The following is a 15936-nucleotide window of genomic DNA, read 5'->3' as shown; positions in this document are numbered from 1 at the left end:
GGTATAAATCTACAAATGAGGCGGAGGAAGTCATGTATGTTGTTTTTTTTTTTATTTCGAGTTCTGGAGGATATATTAATGGAAAACAATGTGAAAAGTTTGCATTGTTAGTGGAATGAACATTAAACTTTTATCTCAATATGAAATTAAATGATATGGATTCTTTGATCTTCTTGGTTTTGGTAAGTGTCTGAAGGAACTCCGACTCATATGAAAAAAAACACAGGTCGGCAAGATAAATCGCACAGTTCGTTCCCATAAGAACGCCGACAATTTGTTGCAAAATTCTACCTCCTAATTCAAGAAATATATGTTGTTAATAAGAAATCAGTATACTGAACTCTTGTTCCTCTGTTTAGCATATTTATCTTTTTGTTTATTTAGATCAAAATATGCCGCACAGTATGCCAAAGTAAAACAAAATGAAGCGTATGGTACCATTTTATATTGAAAAACATTGTGGATTATTTCTGGTGATGGGTTGAAAAATCAAAAGTTTTGATAGAAATAATTTCAGAGAAAGTTCAAGATTTAAAATGATCAAGAAGTTCTAGGAGTTTTTGAGAATCCACATATCGTTAATAACACTAAATGAGTAAACAGATTCTCAATATTTCTGAAGACAATTTTTTTGTAAATCTAATGGCCAATTCCTTTGATAGATATACAGCTGAGCCGGCAATGTACCGTTGTTTGTATGGGATTTTCTGAAGCTTATGTATCCAATAGACGGGTTTATCTGTAATCGACCTGGAAAACATGGCATATCCATTAACCTCTCACATTATCGATGAGCCATAACAACCTTGAAATATAACGCACGTGTATCGATCAAAACATTATCGATTATCTGTTTTACTTTGTATTTCCTCCATTTTCTGATTTAGTTTACTATGGATACTGCCGAAAGCTAAAAATAAAAGGTGGAGGCATTTCTTATGCAATTAAAAGTCATATAAATAATCGAAGATGTGGAAAACATTCAATATTTGAATTACACAACGAGTTACACAATGACTGCATTTATTTGATTAAATATAACATGTAAAAGATTCATTTTATGTCTTTTGACGCGCCAACAAAACTTAAAAGGATCAAAGCTATTAAAATTTATATATACAGGTTTTTGTATGGTCCAGAAATTTTGTTCTTGAAGGTGATGCACACAATCATTTTTTTTCATTATTTGTTTTTTATATAAATTGAAAAAAAGTGAAATCACACTGGCAGACTAATGTTGACACGTTGTGAAACGACTTTAAAGAAATTTAAATAAATCTATGAAAATTAATCCGATGACTACAGTGCATCTGCCTCTGTTTCTATAGAAGATCAACAGATCAGATGCAGATCAAGAATTTGGAAAAAAGGGGAGGCCTGACACAAAATTTGTAGTGGAAGCAGTAAAAAGTCTGGATTAAAAATAAATGAAGCTCCAAAAGAGGAGCCCTGGTCAACCTCCTGAATCCGTCGCTGCACATTTCTGTAGATAATAACAATGAAACCTACCCCGGGGTACATATAGTTTATATTGTGAGCAAATCAACCAAGTATGTAGAGACGAACTTTAACTTTTTTTATTCATGACGACTATCTTTATGCTGCAAAATAGACAGACATTCCGACAACTTCAAATCAGACAAATATTTTGTTAACAAAGAAGTAAGAAGTTCAAAATATGATAAAATGGGGAAACCACGTTAGTGTATAGAACTGTTATGAATATCAGTGACGCCTTATTGTATAAATAAGTAACTAAATGATGGGACAGTCGATTTAGAGGATTGTTGACTTGCTAAAATTCCACCTGGTTTTTTAATATATCACATTCGACCAAGCAAGATTATTTATTCTTATTTATGTATGTGTTATAATACTCAATATTATGATTATAATTGATATGTAACCTAGGACTATTATTCGTATATATTATGTCCAGAGTGTTATTTATAAACTACAGTTATATTTTAAGGACACGACACCTGGCCTGCAATGCATTTATAATCTTAAAGTCAATTCGTTATTTAATTACTTTATTAGGTCTTTCCACTTTTCGGTGGAAAGACCTATTGTATTTGTTCAGATTATTATTTTTTTTTTTTCTTCTTCCGCCACTTTTATTTCTTGCGTATAGATTTTGTTTCGCAAGATGTCGCTTAGATGTTTGGTATATGATATCGAACAGTTTATGCGCCTTTGAAATTCACCCTGCGTAACCGAATACTTTTCTTTGTAGGAGTTATCTCCCCGAACACTGTTTTCCTTGTGACTGCATCTCCTCTGTAACCGTAAAAGAAAGCGACAAATTTATTTTATAAAATTGCTCGTTATATCCTTCGCAGGATTTGTCCTATTTTGACCGAAGCGATATGAACACTCCATATGAGAGTTATTTCCCCTTATGCGTTTGTTATTAGTGATATGCATTTCTATCTTGTAAACCATAAGTGATAGAGACCTAGGATCTTTTAATTTGAGGTCCTTGGTCCAAAAAAAAAGAAAATAAGGTCAAGGTCAGAGGTCAAGGTCATATTTTAAATTTTGATTTTGGCTTATTTTCACTTCTTTTCAAAAACCGTATAAGATATCGACAAGATATTTTTACTAAATTGTAAGTTGCGACATGTCGTAACACATAAATTTTGGTTGAAATGGTTCGCTAACACTAAATTGGAGTTTTCTCCCCTCTTATGTTAAAAATTAGGCATAAAGTGATATAACTCATTAACCATATATAATTAAGACCTATGGTCTTTTGATTTGAAGCCCTCGGTTTATGACCTTGAATTTGAGCTAAAGGTCATAGGTAAATTTGACGTTCTAGATTTTGACCTTTGCTTTTTCCTCGTTAGTATACGTGATAAAGCCATAGGACTTTTTGCATTTCGTTGCAAGCCACTTGACCATGGAAAAGCCAACCGGAAGTGACCTGGTGTAAACCGGAAGTAGCTATTTTTTGTACTTATTTAATGTAAAAGTATAGTAAACCATATATTTTTGGAATCAGTATCAAGTAAACTATCAGATAAAACCGGAAGTCACATCTTTCAAACCGGAAGTAACAATTTATCTCCCTTATTTTGAAAAAAATGTATAGAAACCATGTATTTTTGGAATCAGTGTACAATAAACTATCATTAGACGCTGAATATGATATTTTAAACCAAATTTTAATAGTTCTATTTCAAAATAGATCTTTATGAGTGGAAAGACCTTCAATTGTTCTCTGAACAATTGGTTTTTAATTGTTTATAGCATTTATAATTTTACCAAGGTCAAGTACGCTTTCACATTCTTGTGTTTACGTTAGTTATATGCGGTCAGGAAAGTAGATGTATATATTTTTTTGTTTATATTTTTTCACGATTGTAATGGTTTACCGCTTCTACGACAACGCCTAGGAGTCTCGTCACAAACTAAGACAGATAATCGGAAAAACCTGTCGATACAAACATCAAATATCGCAAAGCATGATTTCCTACCTGCTTCGTAATCTTCAAATATATACTTGAAGATCAACTGGTAAACTATGGTTTGGACGACATTATAAATCTATTAGATTAATTTCCCTTTTTTGAAAAACAGACGTTTAAGCATTTACCTGTAACTCTTGTAAGTCATCTACTGTTGATTTTGCTTCTTTTCTTGATTTAGTTTGAAGACAAGTGTTTTCGGGATCTGTTGGTCTAGCAATAGGAGAAACAAGGATTTTTGGTTTGCTGATAGTAGTTTCTGTTTCAGGCAAAGCCACTTGTCTTTTTTTAGCTGTGCAGTTCTGAGATTCTTCTTGTGGTGTTGTCTCAGTTTGATTAACTATAATATTAACAAGGTAACTCATGAATTTAATTTCTAAAGATATCAAAGTTATATTGACTTTATTTATGTACAAGAAATCAAAAGAACATGAATACAACAAAGTCTCATTTATTTATATCATATGCAATTTATATTATTTTCTGTACATACCACCTATGTATGTGTTTAGGTTTGAATGCATGAATTACAGGTAAACATTGATCATTTTAAACTGTTCAACTGTTTTACTGTTTATTCAAAATACACTCAGACGCAGGTTTCTTGCATAACAGGAGCGATAAATATATAATATTCATACGAAAAAAAAGAAGGAAATTCGGTAGAAAACATAATAGATAACTATATAAATAATTTTACAAACGTTATATATTTTCAAATGTATTGACCAGATAGCACTAGGTCAGTGCAACGTTTGAACAACCACGTGATCACATGGAAACGATAAAATTATAATTAATAGTGACAAAAATTGCATACATAGTACTATTTTACTAATTTGGAGAGAAAAAGAAACAGTTTCTCATTTCTCTGTGACGCGTGACAAACTCAAATTTGACGTCGACGAAACATTCGAGCAAGTCACATTTCGCCTATATAAGTAGTGACGCCAGATTTAGATTTCGATGCAATCATCGAAAATCAGTGCCATTTTTTTAAGTGCATGCACTTGTCTGCGTAATTGACGAAGTTTAAAAAGACTTAAATAAACTTACAATAACAAACGCTCACTGACATTATATCAAAAGGGAAAGTATAAATTCATAAGTTCAATCAATGCAAATTTTAGTTAAAAAGACTTCATCTCTGATAGTGTTTTACATAGAACGACATGTTGTTATTTATTTTTGTTTTTGTTTTTGTTTTTTTTTTTTTTTTTGGCAGCTGAAAATTTCAAGCAAAAGTTACAGCCTCCAAACACTTGACTGAAATGAAGTGTTTTCCGTAACATTATTTTACCATCAACATTTCTTTAGTTTCTATTTAAGTACTTTAATATTTAAGCATCTCATTCTTAATTAAGTTTTATTATATAAAATTAACCGATCAGGGTAGTTGGAATTCACATTAGATTTCTTATTTAAACACAATACAGTAAAATTCATCCATTCAATATCAAATAACACTATTGAAAAGAAATATTGAACTCTTAGGTAAATTCAAAAAGGAGTAAGTCCATAAATAAAACGTTAGACTTAATCAAACAACGAAACTATGGAAAACAACTGTCATATTCCTGGTGTAAATTATACTGATAGATATTAGCTTTATTTACTTACTTTCTGCTGTTTGAGAAGCTAAATTTCCGCTAATTACTTTGTCTTTTATAATCGATATTTCATTTGACATGTAAGCAAGGGATCTTTGAATTTCAATTCCACCTTCTTTAGTGAAAGGAGCATCTGAAATAAGTCAGATATATTAAACATTTGTTAACATGTTATCATAATATTTAATACATAAGTTTTAACTATGTTAAAGGTTAGTATTTAAATAATCAGGCTCCATATCAGATTAAGCGATAATTCATATCTCCAATCTTCAACTAAGACGGACAATGTTTCTATTACCCATAACTGAATTACAGATATTCTTCAGATGATATTTCCTTGAAATAATCAAATTTATTGTTATTTTTAAACCATCCCCACTTCGTTGTTTGTTTCATAATACACTCATCATAGATACCAGGATTGAAATTTTGTATTTTCGCCAGACGCGCGTTTCGTCTACAAAAGACTAAGTGAAGCTAGAATAAAAAAAAAATAAAAAGGCCAAATAAAGTACGAAGCATTGAGGACCAAAAATTCCATTAAGTTTTGCCAAATACAGCTAAGGTAATCTATTCCTGAGGTAACTTTTATCGGGTTTTAAATGCCTTTGTCTGTTTCCGGTTACTGTGGATTCATTTATTTTCGTGGGTATCAATTTTCGTGGATCGCTGATAACAACAAAAAAATAAATTCAGATACGTAATTCGTGGATTTCTTTTTTGGTTTAGGAGGTCACATAACCTCCTTGGTTTGATCAATAATAACACAAACAAAAAAGAAGGAATTCATTGAACAAGTTTTGAATTGTCAAAATCCTCGCTTGGTCATTTTAGGTTAAAGTGTTCATTGAAAACTTCTACTACAATAATGGACAGAGACAACTAATTATTTGTTTGTTTTACAATCTATAAATTCTTGTCGAAATTTTATAAGGCATCCAAAACTCTATGGTTGAAAGCTCATTTCCCTAATCACGATATAATAAACAGTCATATAAGTAAAAGGTGTGAAAATAAATGTTCCTGTCATAAACAATATTACCTATGGGCAATATCCCCTTACTTAATCCTATTGATTTTTAATCACCAGTAAACCAAACTATGACACGGTAATTACCAAATTTTCCATGAACAGTTTTAATCAATTTTAAAAAGTAAATTATCACTGATATTCAATATATTTATTATTGATTTAATCAAAATACTTGTATCTTCTTGCAATAAAAACACGTGTTATGTTACCATGTTTATCGCAAGTCAACATTATACTAAAACTGCATAACATTACCGGAAATAAACATTCGACTCCATACACATTTCTCGGGATTATTCTTCGTTGAATACCTAAATTGGTGGTTCGCTGTGACCCAAGAAACCCACGAAAATTGGTATACCACGAATAAAAATGAATTCACAGTAAGCATTTTAACATAACTTTCATAAAGAAATTCACACAGAATGAATGTGGTCTAAGAACTTAAAAAATTTTAATTTACCTATTCAAACCATATCATTATTATTTGCTTTTATATATAAATCAGAAATAACCAATTTAAAATGGAAACTTTTAAAGAAAAAAAAAGGAAAAAAAGGAAAAAAAAATCCCTCCCCCTAATTTTTTTGAACCCCCTTATGATTCATCACCCCCAAACTCAATCCCAGCCTTCCCTTTGTGGTATGGTACCTTGCAGTACAATTTCAGAGAGATCCATACACTTGAACACAAGTTATTGTCTGGAAACTAGAAAAATGCTTGTTTTTAGGCTCCTTTTTGGCCCCAAATTTTAAACGTTTAGGGCAGTTACCCCCAAACTCAAACCCAGATTTTCCTTTGTGATATGGAACCTTGTAGTACAATTTCATAAAGATCCATACACTTACACACAAGTTATTGTCCTGAAACTAGAAAAATGCTTGTTTTTTGGCCCTTTTTGGCCCCTAATTCCTAAAATTTTGAGGCAATTATCCCCAAAATTAATCCCAGCCTTCCCTTTGTGGTAGGGTACCTTGCAGTACAATTTCAGAGAGATCCATACACTTGAACAAAAGTTATTGTCTGGAAACTAGAAAAATGCTTATTTTTGGCCCCTTTTTGGCCCCTTATTCCTAAACGTTTTGGGCAATTACCCCCAAACTCAATTCAAGCTTTCCCTTTGTAGTATGGAACCTTGTAGTACAATTTCAGAAAGATCCATACACTTACACACAAGTTATTGTCATGAAACTAGAAAAATGCTTGTTTTTGGACCTTTTTTTGGCCCCTTATTCCTAAAATTTGGAGGCAATTACCCCCAAAATCAATTCCAGCATTCCCTTTGTGATATGGAACCTTGTGGTACAATGTCAGAGAGATCCATACACTAACACACAAGTTATGTCTGGAAGTTACAAAAATGCTTATTTTTGGCCTTTTTTGGCCCCTAATTCCTTAACTGTTGGTACCATAACCCCAAAAATTAATCCCTACCTTCCTTTTGTGGTATTGAACCTTGAGGTAAAATTTCATAGAGATCCATTAACTTAAACTAAAGTTAGAGTGCGAAAACCAATGTGTCTTCGGACGACGACGACGACGACGACGACGCCAACGTCATACCAATATACTACCACAAAATTATTTTGCGGTCGTATAAAAATGTATTCATCAAATATTTGCGCATCATTTTTGCAAGTTTATGACGGTTACATAATTTGATACAGCTATATCAAGAGTTACCTTTGTATGAAGTAAACATTCTGGTCTTCCATTCTTCAAATGTAAACTGTTGGATTGCTCCATCTTCCCTGATGTAATACGCCTTTGGTGTGTCTGTAAATACTCCTCCTGGATACCTACATACGGACACCACGATAACCTCTAAAGTTTTCCCCTATAAAACATATGAAAGGAACTTGTAAAAAAAGGTTTGGAATAGATATTAGAAACCTAATAAAAATACAGCGGTTGGTGTATAAATATGGAATGACTGTATACTGTTTTGGAGTAAAAATTACTTCGTACTCAAGTCAGACAAAACGAAAATGAAAAGAAATATTCAGCAAACCTCAAGGAGAAATAAAATAGATCTGCTTAAAAATCATCGCACGTGTATCTGTTTTATAAGCAATTTAATATTGGTCCTTATCGAAACTTCAATCCATGTATCTTAAGCTCATAATATGGTCATTATCGCATCTGAAACTACCATGCAAACATTATTGGCAGAACTCGTAGTATCTTTTTAATGGACCATTGCTTTTCAATTGTATCTTCTTTATAGAATTATGATAAGCGATAGACTACCTAACTTGAACTGGTACGAGCAGATTCAAATAACGCGGTTAAATGGTAATCCTAGATCTAATGGCGGAAGAGAATTCAATATGCAAGTTATTTACAACAAAAAGAAATCATATTGTCTAGATATATTTGCAACCACGGCAAACCTTGCGATAAACCCGTGTGAAATAATACAAAACTTTCTGTATATGCTGTATGTATACAAGAAGGCTATCAAAGAGCAATTGCCATTATCGCAGAATTTCTTTTAAAATGCCTACCTAAATGAATTCTGAAAACCGAACGTTATTTAAATTTCAACAGACTATATATGAATATATTGGCAATGCTTATTTGTAAAAATGTAGAAAAATTTTCCTTACATCTGGAATATCCTTTGTAATGTTTTGTATTGGAAGGAAGTCTATGCTCCAATGAATGCCATTCTTATAAATTCTGCAATCACAGCCCCATTTCATGGTATTGTCCATCTTATCGTGAATCAGTTTTGCTATTTAAGAAAAAAAGTAAATACAATAACGTTGATACAAATTGCAAATATGTTCCGACAAGCAAACATTATAGATAATCTAAAAACGTTTTTTTTTTTAATTACCTTTTTAAACCATGGCTAGCGATATATCTGCATTTTTTGCCAAGTCTTTTGTGTACAATCAAATTTACGGTACCAATTTTACAGAAACAGATGGCGTATTTCGACGGTTAGTGTATCTCCAGTTATCCACGAAGCCAAAGTGTCTGAAAATCCAAATATTATTCAAACGTTGAAGATGAACCAAAAAAGACCAAAAGTAATATCAATCCCGTAAAGGAATCAGAGGTATGCATGAGGGAGATACATTCCTTAATACTGTTTGACTTGAAAATTTTATAACCATTTAAAATAAACCAATATCCGTATTTTCATGCCAATACTACTTGGATAATGATACCCTTGGGGAATTACAGTTCACCAGCATAAGTATCAACCACCCTGTGATAGTAATGACATTAGCGGTGCCATTTCTTTTTCCTTCTCACTTACATGGGGTGTCATGTGTGGTGCAGGGATCTGCCTACCCTTCATGAACACTCGAAATCATCGCCCCCTGTTTTTGGTCGGGTTTGTGTTGCTCAGCTTTTAGTTTCTTATACTGTGTTTTGTATACTGTTGCTTGTCTTTTACGTCTTTTTCGTTTATCACCTTGGTGTTCATGGGGTTGTTATTCTATTTTTGACTTGTGAGTTTGAATGTTCCTTTTGGTATCTTTCGCTTCTCGTGTAAAAAGATGAAGAAACATTAAGTCGTTAAAATAGAAAATGTTGCATGAAGAGCTCATTTTCAGAAGTTGAAAAAAATCAGATAAATGATGATATTTTATACTACACTTTGCAAAGTAAAACTCCAAATTATTTTGTAAGTTTTCGTTTAAAGGAAAGTAATAGGCATTTATATAATAACCCTTTATCGTATGATTTCTGTTGATTCCAAACAGACCTATTATAGAAAGACATGCATGCTTCCTACTAATTTCAAATAATTTCTTATATTTTTATAGCATACTTATTGACTCCTTGTCTTTGTTGGTGAGTTCGACTCCAACAACTTTGAATTCCTTGTCTTCAATACCAAACAAGATTCTTCCTCCTTTGTGATTGCAAAAAGCTGATATATATTTATTAATAGTGCTGCTAAATTTGCTTGGAACATTATCACTTCTTATTTCTTTGAACTGTATTCGATCATTCTCGCTCAATTTGAACATTTTCTTTTTGTGCTCGAAATATTCTACTATTGCTGGCAATTCAGACAATGAACCGGATTTGTCTTTCGTTTTGAGGATTTCAATGGCTTGTGTGTATTTTACTTCAACGATATCTGTGTTTCGCGGGAAATAAAGATGCATATCAACAGAAAAAAGATAATGCAGCGGTGTAATCCGTAATCGTAATATTTTGTCTTGATACGTTCCTTCGAATTTAATGAATTTACTACACTCATCAAATAGGTTTTGTTCCACAATTCCGTACCAGTCATCCAAATATTTGCCAGTTGCATCTTTCCAATCATTATTTTTCAGTATAACAACTCCTCCGTCTGTGTTTAAACAGGCAGTGATGTACTTCACGACAGTTTTTATTTCTTGGTTCTTCTGCTCTTTCTTTTTCTGCATGATGTGAATATCAACTTCCTTACCAATGTTATCTATCATAGCATCAGCTAAAATGAGAAATAAATCACGTTAACGTGTATAAACAAAACATAAACATTAAGGTTGCTTCCGCAAATTTGAAGATATTACATTGTTTGATTAAATTTAAGACGTCGTATATGTAATTAGTAAGGTTATAAAAATGTAGATGTTGTATGATTGCCAATAAGACAACTATCCACATGACACCAAATGACACAGAAATTAATAGCTATAGGTCACCGTACGGCCTTCAACAATGAGCAAAGCCCATACCGCATAGTCAGCTATAAAGGCCACGAAATCACCAATGTAAAACAATTCAAACGAGAAAACTAACGGCCTAATAAATGTACAAAAAAATGAACGATAAACAAATATGTTACACAGCAACAAACGACAATCACTGATTTACAGGCTCCTGACTTGGGACAGACACATATATACAGAGTGTGGCGGGGTTAAACATGTTAGCAGGATCCCCCACCATCCCCCTAACCGGGGACAGTGGTGTAACAGTACAACATAAGAACGAACTATAGACAATTTTACAAGCTCCATCATGAATTGGTCGACAGTTATGGAGCATCTTTTTCATATATGATGATTGATTTGTTCAAATTGATGTAGCCACAATCCCGTCTCCTTTGAGACATCAATAACTTAGACTTATCACCAAATTTGTACTAACATGATAACTAAGACGGTGCCACATATATATGGAAATGGATCTGTTTATCCTTATGGAGCACATGAGACAACCCCCTGTTTTTTGTGGGGTTCCTGCTGCTTTATCTTTAGTTTTATTTTTCAATATTGTGCATTGTAGACTTTTAAAGTCTTTATTGACGTTTTACATTTTTTGTCATGGCGTTGTCTTTTTTTGTTCGACTTATACTTTCGAGTATCCTTTTGATATCTTCCGGCTATTTCTATTATAACGTCAAGCTATATGTTTGGTCACTAGGAAAGTAACATAAATAATGAAGATTAAAAGAAATATTCCTCTTGTATTGTCTGGTTAGCTTTTACAAAATTATTAATGAGTGGGTCGGACTAAAAATTAATGCAAAATATCTTGATATTTTAATTGATCAAACCACCAAATTTTGCAGAATTATAATCCAAATAAAGCGAAAATTGATTGTCCGTTTACGTTAAGCCGAAAAGATAAAAACACTATCGAAAACAAAGACGAAGGCTAGACCATAAAAAAATTTGTGACAGTAAATGACCTCAATTAATTTGTGTGCTAATATCGTGTGTCAAATGAATACATTGTATCTGAGTGACTGTCATGGTATAAGCGACAATGAGAAAGTAAATTTTGAAAACCTATCGTCTAAATATTTCCTCTTATCTGTTTCGTAATTGTAGTCTAATACATACGAGAGACATTGTGTTGTAAAATTATCAAGGCTCACATAATTTATACAAAAGGAAAATCGTTTTTTTTTTATTGCACATTGGACATACGCTTTGAGTATATTTGGGTGATTCGTTTCTTCCAAGTGCCATTTTCATGTCAATGGTGTTGCTCATGGTAAGTAAATATTTAATAATAAGTCTCATTTGGTGAAATCACAATCGAAGAAAACAGGACGGAATTGTGGCTACTACAATTGGAAAACATCCAAGTGGTTCAATGACACAGAGAGTACATAACGACTAATCAAATCATGATTGCGTTCGTAAGGATTCACCTTTACACCGTTTGGTTTAATAACGTTTTTTTTTTTAATTGCAAGTCTCTTATAGGAAGTCATGATAAGAAACGCAAGTTCTTGAAAATTGTGTCAACCTGGAGGTATATATTACCAATACAGGCGTTCAAGAAATGTTGCTACCTAGAAAATTTTGTCAACGACCTCACAGTCTTTATTCATTCAGAAAGAGTATCGTCGTCTTTTTACGTTAAGCCCATTGACTGGCATATTAATCAGCTGAATTCATTAGTATTTTAAAGTTGTATTTCCAATTAATGGACTTAAGATCACGGAATTTAGTGGACTTATATCTAAAGAAATGATTTATAATGAAGATTATTACCTGTCTATGGTTTGAATAGGCAAAGGGCATTTATGCAGACATAATGAAGAGTATGGGATGCAAAATGACGATAATGGATTACATGATTCCTTTACCACATTTACTTGGAAATTGTTTTACTCTAGAACTTCACCAAAAGCAAATGTAATGACAACACTATTTTTAGGGGACAGACACTACACATTACTGTAACCAGTATAAACAATGAATTTGAATATATGTATGGTAAATAACAACACTTAAAAAACTAAAGTAAAGAAAAGTGAACCTTTAACATATGTGTTAACACAGGAGCTTCGGACATATTATTGGACATCTTTGAAACAGGTTTTCATAACATTTAACCAGATCATAATTGCGTCCGAAAAAAATCATATAAATTGATCAGAAGGTAAAAATCAAGGTAACAAACAATAACTGATAGAGATGCAATAACTCTAAAGAGATCAATAATCTTTATCTGGACATTTACGTATTTTTATATGGTTTCATACTTCAGACAGATATTAAAAAAACATCGCAAATGTCTAGTATTTGATATTGTTTACTTCTTTATCAGTTGTCATTAAATTCATACATTTATACACCGACTTAAACATGATGCCGATGAACCTAAAAAAACAAGTTTTGTGGTTGATGTGAGAAAGTTCTTTGAAATATCACTTTTAAATGATAAATTTGTTATTGATGCGTCTGTCTATTGACCGTTTAGATGACTCTAAAAAAATAACAAATCCTTTACTTTTTAAAGTTTGTCTTAAAATCGTAAATCAGATAATACAAAAAATTCGAGAAAAACATCCATGATTGCGATTACAATGCAAATTGAAATATCAGAGTTGTATGATTTTATTCACATTTTTACTTATTGTGGGTTTTTTTTCAAACTTATGTTCATTGCATACAATTTTTTAAAGAAAACAGCCATGAAGTTGTCTTTTTGCAGATGGTAGTATTTTGGACAAGCTATTGTGATTGGCTTCCAAATAAAACAATACGAGAATAGATTGGTGGTGGTAGATACTTCCTTAGCACGGGTATATTTGGTTTGCTGTGATTAACCATGTTAACAGTTGAATCACAAACAAATATTTAACACTTCATTCATTTTCACCATTTTCATTGAAATTTCATGAAGAGGGCGCCGTGTTTTTGTAAAACTACGTCATTTTTATTTCAACGTTCGTGTAATAAGTGACAGTTTATCTCTTTTCAAACAGTTTTACTTGTTCTCGTACATTACTTTATTATTTACTTACAGAATATGCTATAATGCTGACATTTTTCTGACAAAATTTCCGACCTCGACGTTGGAATTTGATCTGACGGAGGTTGAACCTGACTAATATTTGACAAGTAGGCAAAAATGATTGTACATATGATAAACTTTTGACTGGAATTTAATTCCACCAAATATAAGGTGTGTGCATTAAAATTGAAACTTTATGGTCAATGCATTACCACTTTTTGTGGTTTTATCTGCTCATCAACGCTTCCATTATTTTGTTTTCTCGAGTATTACTGCAGAGACCATATTTGTGGAAATAGGTATCAGGTGGAACAACATTTGTACCGTTTGATTTGTTTAGCTGAGTAAAATGTAACAGGAAAACTTCTCGAGAAAAAGACGAATAAATTAGAGTCGAAAACTTAAAAGTTACTTACTAATCGGTTGGTCTTCTTCTCTATCAGCGTTAGAAGTATCCATCTGTCAATGGAAAAGTACATTTAATGCTATGTTATCAGTTGAAAGTTATCATTATGCAGTGTGAACAGGAACCCTTTATTAAGTTTTAGATATCCAAACAAATAAAATGTTGTCACAATTTCACAATGATAGGAATATTGAAATCGTACGTTTAGAAAGTAAAATCATGAAAATACTGAACTCCGAGGTAAATTCAAAAAGGAAAGTCCCTAATCAAATGTCAAAATCAAAAGCTCAAACACATCAAACGAATGGATAACAACTGTCATATTCCTGACTTGGTACAGGCATTTTCTTATGTAGAAAATGGTGGATTGAACCTGGTTTTATAGCTAGCTAAACCTCTCACTTGTATGACATTCGCATTAGATGTGAGGTGATGCTAAAACGTTCGTACTGTAGAATACAGTCATCTCTTGTGTCATGAATTTAATTAAACTTCATTAATTTTGTGCGTAAGAAGCGCTTTCTTGGATTAATCTTCAACATAAACGTTAACCCCATTTTTAAGCCAATGGTTTATAAGTACTTGAATTTGCGAGGAGCTAGATGACCATAACAGGACGCTAAAACTTTATCCAAAACAATTTTAAGTCAACATTGTCCGATGGAGTTGGGACCTTGGTTTCTTGATAATTTCTAAATTTATCGACAGCAAATTTTAGAATCCTATGTTTAAAAAAATGGCCTTACCGAAGCACTGACTGATGAGCCAATAATACCCTCTGTGAGTATCAGTCCAACATCAGAGTTATCGACTTAGTGCTAGTAAATGAATACCCTTGGGAATTTGGTGCACAAGAAGCGTATTTCTCGATGAACCTAAAAACTTCAAGGTCAAGGATGTTGAAGTACTTGAATACATCGGAGCAATATGATAATAAACTGTTATCACAGAGATATGTCTCGCCTTTTTGTAATTTTGATAATGCAAATGTTGAAATTAAAATTGCAATACTTAAACATGTAAGTAATGCAAATATTCAAAGTGGATGAACCATGACTGAAGGTACATGGCTAAACAATCTCCATGGAATGAGATGTGCCAATGCTAATACAACTGCATACCAAATACCATTGACTTATTATAAGTCGTTCCCTTTAAACAAACCTAAACACAAACATTAACTTGTAAACTATGTAAAAGTTTCAAAGTCAATGAACCATGATCGGGGGTGGGGCTATATAATCTCCATGGAAACGATACTTGCAAATGCCAATAAATTTGCATACCAAATATCAATGACTTAACATTAGCAGTTCATCTTAAACTGGTCTAATCACAAACTAATACATGTAAACTAAGCAAAAGTTTCAAAGAAAATAGACCATGACTGAGGGGGCGGGGCCAAATATTCTCCATGAAAATGAGATGTGCTAATGCTTATACAACTGAACACCTATTAACATTGGCCTACCACTAATGGTTCCCCTTGAACTGACCTAACCACAAACTAATACATGTAAAATTTTCAAAGTCTATAGACAATGACTAAGGAGGCGGAGCCAAATTATCTCCTTCGAAATGAGATATGCCCATGCTTATACAACTGCATACCAAATATCATTGACCTACCGCTAGTGGTTCCCCATAAATTGACCTTATCACAAACTAATACATGTTAACTATGAAAAGTTTCAA

General features: G+C 32.5%; 2 protein-coding genes across 5 annotated transcripts in view; one reads left to right on the top strand and one right to left on the bottom strand.

Moving 5' to 3' along the window:
- Positions 1–15936, top strand: part of LOC127726700 (uncharacterized) — a 220615-nt gene that overhangs the window by 179757 nt on the left and 24922 nt on the right. The gene's annotated exons all lie outside the window — the stretch shown is intronic.
- LOC127726698 (uncharacterized) overlaps positions 1–15936 on the bottom strand; it is a 33710-nt gene that overhangs the window by 7996 nt on the left and 9778 nt on the right. Inside the window, exons 2-7 of the mRNA XM_052234149.1 lie at positions 14252–14294; positions 9910–10566; positions 8729–8856; positions 7803–7956; positions 5094–5216; positions 3602–3813 (exon numbers count right to left, since the gene is read on the bottom strand). Coding sequence (XP_052090109.1) covers positions 3602–3813; positions 5094–5216; positions 7803–7956; positions 8729–8856; positions 9910–10566; positions 14252–14294 — 1317 coding nt within the window. The remainder of the gene's footprint in view (positions 1–3601; positions 3814–5093; positions 5217–7802; positions 7957–8728; positions 8857–9909; positions 10567–14251; positions 14295–15936) is intronic.

The sequence above is a fragment of the Mytilus californianus genome, unplaced genomic scaffold (assembly GCF_021869535.1).
Source record: "Mytilus californianus isolate M0D057914Y unplaced genomic scaffold, xbMytCali1.0.p SCAF_18, whole genome shotgun sequence".
Lineage (NCBI taxonomy): Eukaryota > Metazoa > Mollusca > Bivalvia > Mytilida > Mytilidae > Mytilus > Mytilus californianus.
Note: the sequence above shows the minus strand (reverse complement) of the source record. Positions and strands in the feature narration are given on the sequence as shown.